General features: G+C 57.0%; 1 protein-coding gene across 1 annotated transcript; it reads right to left on the minus strand.

The window, feature by feature from the left end:
• Positions 1-1,045: 1,045 nt before the first annotated feature.
• On the minus strand, positions 1,046-7,773 carry OPTC (opticin). The gene is made up of 7 exons (XM_064399181.1): positions 7,635-7,773; positions 6,247-6,507; positions 5,804-5,942; positions 4,339-4,497; positions 2,846-3,048; positions 1,820-1,915; positions 1,046-1,388 (listed from the first exon to the last, which is right to left on the minus strand). The coding sequence occupies exons 2-7, from the start codon at positions 6,466-6,468 to the stop codon at positions 1,218-1,220; spliced, it is 990 nt and encodes a 329-aa protein (XP_064255251.1). The 5' UTR covers positions 6,469-6,507; positions 7,635-7,773; the 3' UTR covers positions 1,046-1,217.
• Between the last annotated feature and the right edge of the window lie 157 nt (positions 7,774-7,930).

Consider the following 7,930-nt stretch of genomic DNA (forward strand, 5'->3'; position numbering starts at 1 on the left):
GCTCGGGGGTCCTCTGCAGCTCCAAATCCATGGGTGCCATCCCAAATCCAGGGGTACCTTCCCAAATCCATGGACACCCTGCCAAATCCGGAGATTCCCTCCCAAATCCATGGATGCCATCCTAAATCCACGGATGCCATCCCAAATCGATGGATGACATCCTAAATCCACGGATGCCATCCCAAATCCATGGATACCATCCCAAATTCATTAATACCATCCCAAATCCATGGATACCATCCCAAATCCAGATGTACCTTCCCAAATCCATGGATACTCTGCCAAATCCAGAGATTCCCTCCCAAATCCATGGATGCCATCCTAAATCCATGGGTACTGTCCCAAATTCATTAATACCATCCCAAATTCATTAATACCGTCCCAAATCCATGGATACCATCCCAAATCCACGGATGCCATCCCAAATCCATGGATACCATCCCAAATCCAGATGTACCTTCCCAAATCAATGGATACCCTGCCAAATCCAGGGATTCCCTCCCAAATCCATGAATACTCTCCTAAATCCATGGCTACCATCCCTAATCCATGGATGCCATCCCAAATCCACGAATACCCTCCCAAACTCATGGGTACCATCCGAAATCCAGGGATGCCATCCAAAATCCATGGATAACCTCCCAAATCCAGGGGTGCTGGAGGTCCCGCCCAGTTCCAGGACAGCTCCCAGTCCCTGTTTCCAGGACTGCAGCGGGATGAGGGGATGGAAGATTCCAGTTGCCCTTTGTGGGGATTTCCCATTTTACCCTCTTTGGGAGCTCACGGGGACAATCCAGCTGTGCCCAGGTCACGCCTGGCTGTGCCACACCCCCCTGGAGCTGCACAGCTGGACCTGGGGACAGATCCCACCTGAGCTCTCCCAGTGTCACCTCCCTGGGACAAGGCAGCTCTGGTCCCTGAGGACACCCTGACCAGGATCTCAGATCTCCCTGGAGGGAACAGAGGAAGAAACGGGGCACAGGGAATTCCCATCTTTGCAAATCCAAGCCAAGCTCCTCTCGCTGCCAAGAACAAGGCTCTGAACGCATTTTCAAATCTTTATTTTATTTCATTTTTATTTTATCTGCTTGCCCCAGCACCGAGCTCACCCTGGGGTGGAACATCTCTACTTTAACCACATTTTCTGTGGAGCAGCAGGCTCTGAGCGCTCTGGGACGGGATCTGGGAATGTTTTCCTGCCTTTGCAGCTCGGGGGCTCAGGAGAAGCGGCCGGTGGGCAGGCGGGGCAGGCAGAAGAAGGCGTTGGGGAAGAGGCTGAGGTTGATGGGGTTCCCGTCCAGGCGGATGTCCTCGAGCGCCCGGCGGATCTGGCCCTGCTCCTGGCTGTCACAGAACGTGTCCTCGTGCATCGTCTGGATCTTGTTGTTCTGGGGGACGGGACGAGCGTGGAGATGAGTCACGGGGAAAGGGAGAGGAGGAGGAGGAGGAGGAGGAGGAGGACCAGGACCAGAGCCAGGACCAGGACTAGGACCAGGAAAAGGACCAGGACCAGGGCTGGAGCCAGGACCAGGAAAAGGACCAGGACCAGGACCAGGACCAGAACCAGGACCAGGACCAGAACCAGGACCAGGACCAGAACCAGGACCAGGACCAGGACCAGGACCAGGACTAGGACAATGAAGAGGAGGACAAGGACTAGGACTAGGACAATGAAGAGGAGGAGAAGGAGGAGGAGGAGGAGGAGGAGGAGGAGGAGGAGGAGGAGGAGGAGGAGGAGGAGGAGGAGGAGGAGGAGGAGGAGGAGGAGGAGGAGGAAGAAGAGGTAAGATCTGCTAAACTCAGGTCAACCCCATCCCACCTGGAGGTGCAGGGAGCGCAGGCTCTCGGGAAGGGGCACCGGGATAAAGTCCAGCTGGTTGTCGGAGAGATGGAGGAACTGCAGCTGCTTCAGGTCCTGCAGGGAGAGGGCAGAGGTGAACCCCAATAGGGATGAACCCCTAGAGATGAACCAATGAACCCCTAGAGATGAACCAATGAACCTCCTAAAGATGAATCCCCTAGAGTTGAACCCCCTAAAGATGAACCCCTTAAAGGTGTACCCCCAGGAGATGAACCCCCAAGAGATGAACCCTAATAGAGATGAACCGATGAACCTCCCAGAGATCAACCCCCTAGAAATGAACCACTGAACCCCCTAAAGATGAACCTCCCAAAGAGGAATCCCCAAGAGATGAACCTCCAAGAGTTGAACCTCCTAAAGATGAACCCCTTAAAGACGAACCCCTTAAGATGAACCTCCAAGAGATGAACAAATGAGCCCCCTAAAGACGAACCCGCAAGAGATGAACCCCCTAAAGATGAACCCCCTAGAGATCAACCCCCAAGAGATGAACCAATGAACCCCCTAAAGATGAACCCCTCTAGAGAACCCCAAGAGATGAAGCTCCAAGAGTTGAACCACCTAAAGATGAACCCCCTAAAGATAAACCCCCTAAAGATAAACCCCCAAGAGTTGAACCTCCTAAAGATGAACCCCCGAAAGATGAACCACCTAAAGATGAACCCCCGAAAGATGAACCCCTTAAAGATAAACCCCCAAGAGATGAACCCCCAAGAGTTGAACCTCCTAAAGATGAACCTCCTAAAGATGAACCCCCGAAAGATGAACCCCCTAAAGATGGACCCCTTAAAGATAAACCCCCAAGAGATGAACCCCCAAGAGTTGAACCTCCTAAAGATGAACCCCTGAAAGATGAACCCCCAAGAGCTGAACCCCCTAAAGATGAACCCCCTAAAGATGACTCTCCTGGAGCTGACCCCCCTGGAGCTGCCCCCCTCTGCACCCCTGTCCCCCCAGAGCTGGCACCCCAGCCTTGGGACGCACGCGGAAGGCCTCGGGGCGCAGCCCGGCGCTGGCGATGCGGTTGAGGCGCGCGTCCAGGCGGACGATGCCGCGGGGCAGCTCGGGCAGCGCCGTCAGCCGGTTCTCGGGCAGCAGCAGCTCCTGCAGGCTGGGCAGCCCCCGGAACGCGTCCGCGTCCGCCCACGAGATGGAATTGCTGCTCAGGTCGATGCGCTTCAGCTTCTCTGAGGGCAGGGGGAGAACGGGGACAAAGCCAGGGTGGTTATTCCCCTCATTCCCCACCCAGATTCTGGATTTCCCCACCCAAAATCTGGATTTCCCCACCCAAATTCTGGATTTCCCCATCCAAATTCTGGATTTCTCTATCCAAATTCTGGATTTCCCCATCCAAATTCTGGATTTCCCCACCCAAATTCTGGATTTCCCCACACAAATTCTGGATTTCTCCATCCAAATTCTGGATTTCCCCACCCAAATCCTGGATTTCCCCATCCAAATTCTGGTTTTTCCCTGGTCCCAGTGATGATTTTTATGCATTTTTCTCACTGAGTGCTGTTTTACAGCTCCCTAGCTAGCTCTGGTGCTTTCCCCACCTTTCTCTCCGATTCTAGAACAATCGGCTGACTTTTCCAAACACATTCCTGGAATGTTGTTTGGTGTTATGCCAAGGAAAGGACCTACAATAAGAAGTGGGGCTGACGCAGGGGTGGAACAGCTGAACCTCCTATTGGACACACCAATTAAATATCCCAATTGATTAACCTTATAAAATTGTCAAAATCCTAATATACCTGTTAAATATCCTAATTAATTAACACTGTAAAACTGTCAAAATCCAAATATACCTGTTAAATATCCCAATTAGTTAACCCTATAAAACTGCAAAAATTCAATTCCGGGTGTGCCCATCACCACCAGGATAAAATTTTGATTTTTTACTTTTCGACTTATTTTTCTTGAGAGGAATCAGGGATTTGTCTTTCCAAACAAGCTGTGGGCCTGCTGGTAGATCAAACCAGCACTGGGAGAGAAAAGAAACAATGGGAAGGATTCCACTGGTTGATGAATGGAAAAAGATATTTGCTTTTGAAAATCAACTTTAGGTTTGCTGATAAATGAAATTAGGCATTGAAAGATGAAAGAAGCAATGGGGAAGAAAAACCCCTAAATTCCATAAGAATTAAAAATGAAAAGGGAGGGCTGTACATTAGAGGGGAATCTTTGGTATCAGGTGTTTTGGGAAATCTGAACCTCTCAAGTACCTCAGAAATGGGGAAAGAGAGAGGGAAATTGGGATGAAAAGGAGGCTGCATCTTCCAAAAATTCGAGACATCCCAGGGGAATGCGCCACGGCCTCTCCCTTTATCGGAATAAAGCCAGAGCACTCCTCAGAGCACAAACCTCTGATGTTTGCGGATTAATTCCCCTAACATTCTGACAAAATCCTGCTTTTGAACTTCCCGGCTCCAGCGCCGCTGTGTGGGATTTTTCTCCTGCTGGTGACCCCGACGTACCGAGGCCGCGGAAGTCGCCGGCGCGGACGGCAGCGATGCGGTTGAAGCGGGCGTAGAGGTACGCGGTGTCCCGGGGCAGCGCCGGCACCTGCTCCAGCTCGGCGTCGTCGCAGTACACCGAGGAGCCGAGGCACAGGCACAGCAGGCAGCTGGGCAGCCCTGGGGTGCGGGGAAACAAGGCCTGACCCCATAAAATACCCCGGAGCAGAGGGAGGAGCCCACCCGGCTGTGGGGGCATGGATCTGTGACACCCAGAGCTGTCACGGCCCCTTGACCCCATAAAATACCCCAGAACAACACAGGGACATGCTCACACTGTGGGGACACAGAATCCATGATACCAGAGCTGTCACAGTCCCGTGACCCCATAAAATACCCCAGAGCAGGAGAAGGATGTGCCCACCCTGCCCACACTCTGGGGACAGGGATCTGTGACAGTCAGAGCTGTCACGGCCCCCTGACCCCATAAAATACCCCAGAACAACACAAGGACATGCTCACACTGTGGGGACACAGAATCCATGATACCAGAGCTGTCACAGTCCCGTGACCCCATAAAATACCCCATAACAGAAGGAGGAGCCCACCTGGCTGTGGGGACACGGAGTTGGTGACACCCAGAGTTGTCACGGCCCCCTGACCCCATAAAATACCCCAGAACTGCAGGAGGATGTGCCCACTCTGTGAGGACACAAAGTCCATGACACCAAAACTGTCACAACCCCCAGACCCCATAAAATACCCCAGAACAGCGGGATCTGCCCAGCCTGCCATGGGGACACGGAGTTGGTGACACCCAGAGCTGTCACAGCCCTGCATCATCCAGGGAAGGGCCAGAAACCCCCACCAAAAAAACCCCAAACCTGTTAATAAATGAAGTGCCCAGGATCAAATCCCTCCTGCAGGAGGAGGGGAGATTAAACCCCCAAACTCAGCTTTTTACACCCAAAGCTCTCCTGGCCCCTTTAATTTTCCCACTGGGGGAAGCAGAACTCCAGAAAATTCTTTTAAATCAAGAAAGATCTGTCCCAGCTGTCCCCAAGCTGGGGGGACAGGAGGGGTAAAACCGAGCCCACCCCCACTCCTGATCCCCCTCCTCTCCCCCGAGCCCCCCACCCCTTCGAGGGGGGGTTCAGAGCAGCTCAGCACCAATTTCCTTTCTCCTCCCACTTAATTTTTCCCGGCCTGGAGTGACAGAAAAGGAATAAAGATATTTATCCTCGCTGCAGGATTTTAATTGTCACTAATCTAATTGCCACCGTCGCAAAGCCTCTGCTCATTAAAGCGTCGCTGCTTTGCTGGAGTTCATTTTTTCCCAGTAATTTCTGTCTCTGCAGCCCTCCTGCCTGGCTGTGCGAGCAGACTCAACCCCAAAACCCTGCAAAGAGCTGCTGGCAGCGCCAGAATTCCCTTTTTTCCCCCCAAAATTCCCCCCCGTGTGGCATCCCAAGGGGGCACAACTCACCCTGCCCGGGGCTGGGCGCTGGGGGCGCGGGGCCAGCACCGCTCGGGGGCTGCACTTTTGGGGTTCCAGCCGTGGTTTCACCCAGCTCTGGGAGGGTTTTGGGGTCCTTGGGGCGAGGAGCCAAGGTGCCAACCTCGATCTGCAAGCACGGCTGGGTGTGAGCATGGGTGACATGTCCCCTCCGGAGTGGGTGGCACCGACAGGGTCACAGGGACTGGGTTGGGGTCATTAATTCCTTCTTGGGAAGCTCTCCGAGGAACCCTCCTGGCCAGAGGGATGAAGGAATCCTCACATCCAGGAGCTGGCAGAGTTCTGGCTCGGGTAAAACCTTGCCCAGCCCCGGGGGAGCTGCCAGGGCTGCTCCCCCTGCGGTGCCACATCCCTCCCTGGCACCAAATCCCCGTCCTGGGACGCAGCCAGGGGCTCTCCTGTGTCCCCCTCACCTTCGGGACGAGGTCCCCGTAGTCGTAGAGCTCCTCGTAGTTGCTCAGGTCCAGGATGTCCCCGTAGCTGTCCAAGGTCACGTCGTAGTGCTCCAGATCCGGGTTTTCGTAGAGGGTCAGCTCAGCCTGGGGCTTCTCCGCCTCCCTCCCCTCCTCGGCTGGGACAGCCCAGAGTGTCCCCAGGCACAGGCTGGCCACCCCCAGCCAGCCCAGGGGACACATCCTGCGCCTGGCAGGGGGCACCGCGCCCAGGGATGGCACCTGCAATGTCACCAAGGGCTGGGTGCGGGCTGGGAGGTGGCGGGGCCAGCCCGGGGTGGAGGGGACAGGGAGCCCCAAACCCTGGGGGACAGACAGCCCCAAACCCTGGGGGGACAGACAGCCCCGGGAGGGGACAGGGAGCCCCAAACCCTGGGGGATAGACAGCCCCAGGAGGGGACAGACAGCCCCAAACCCTGGGGGACAGACAGCCCCAAAGCCGGGGGTGGAGGGGACAGGCAGTCCCAAACTCTGGAGGGACAGACAGCCCCAAACCCTGGGGGACAGACAGACCCGGGAGGGGACAGACAGCCCCAAACCCTGGGGGACAGACAGCCCCACAGGGGAAAGGCAGCCCCAGCCCAGGAGGGGACAGACAGCCGCAGCCCCGGCCCTGGGGACATTCGTGACCCTTTTCATGGCATTTCACGCTCGGCTGTGCAGGAGAGGCCCCGCGGGGCTGCCGGGGCTGCCCGGCTTTCCCAGCCCCGGGGGGCGGAGGGGGTCGGGGGTGATGGGGGGGGGTCGGGGGGTGATGAGGGGGGGGGTAGGGGGGGTGGTGAGGGGGTCACGGCTCTCGTGGCAATGAGTGGAACCGGCCCACCAAGCCCAGCAGCCGAGGAGAACCAGCCCCAGGAGCCCCGAAGTGCTGCTCCCCCCTTCTGCTCCCACATCCAGTCTAAATCCCGGCCTAAATCTGCTTTTCCTGGCGGGCCAGAGGCCCCGGGATCCGTGCGACAGCACGGGGACATCCCCCAGGCCTGGCACTCCAAACCCTCCAGGGCCCATTCCCACAGAATTCCCTCCCTCCAGGCTCCCCTCCCGTGGGACACCCACGGCAGAGCAGGGCGAGGGTCCCGGCCCCCTCCAGCCTCTCCCAATCCCAAATCCCAAACCCCAAACCCCAAACCCCAAACCCCAAACCCCAAACCCCAAATCCCAAACCCACCACCCACCCCACAGTCCTTTCCCTCCACCCTGAGGATGCTGCTCCCAAATTCCTGCTGTTTTCCCCCAAACCTGCCCTTTCCCAGTGCTCCCAGCCCCCTGCACCCCCAAACCCCCCCATTCCCCGCTGCCCCAGCCCGGGGGGGCTCTGGGGGAGCCAAACGGGACCGGCACGGACGTACCCCCGTCCTTCCTCCTCCTCCTCCTCCTCCTCCTCCTCCTCCTCCTCGGCGTGCAGAGCCCCGCTGGGAGCCGGGCTTTTAAGGCACGGAGAGGAGGAGGAGGGGGAGGAAGAGGAGGAGGAGGAGGGGGCTCTCGGGGGTCTGGCCGAGGGGACAGGCGGGACGCGGCCAATCAGCCCCGCGGTCCCCTGCTGGTCCCCGCATTGTCCCCAGCGCCAGGCGGGCCCGGGGCGGCTCCGCTGCAGCAGCCCCGGCTGGGAGGGGCTGGGGGGGCCGGGACTGGAGGGGGGCGAGGG

The sequence above is a fragment of the Passer domesticus genome, chromosome 25 (assembly GCF_036417665.1).
Source record: "Passer domesticus isolate bPasDom1 chromosome 25, bPasDom1.hap1, whole genome shotgun sequence".
NCBI lineage: Eukaryota > Metazoa > Chordata > Aves > Passeriformes > Passeridae > Passer > Passer domesticus.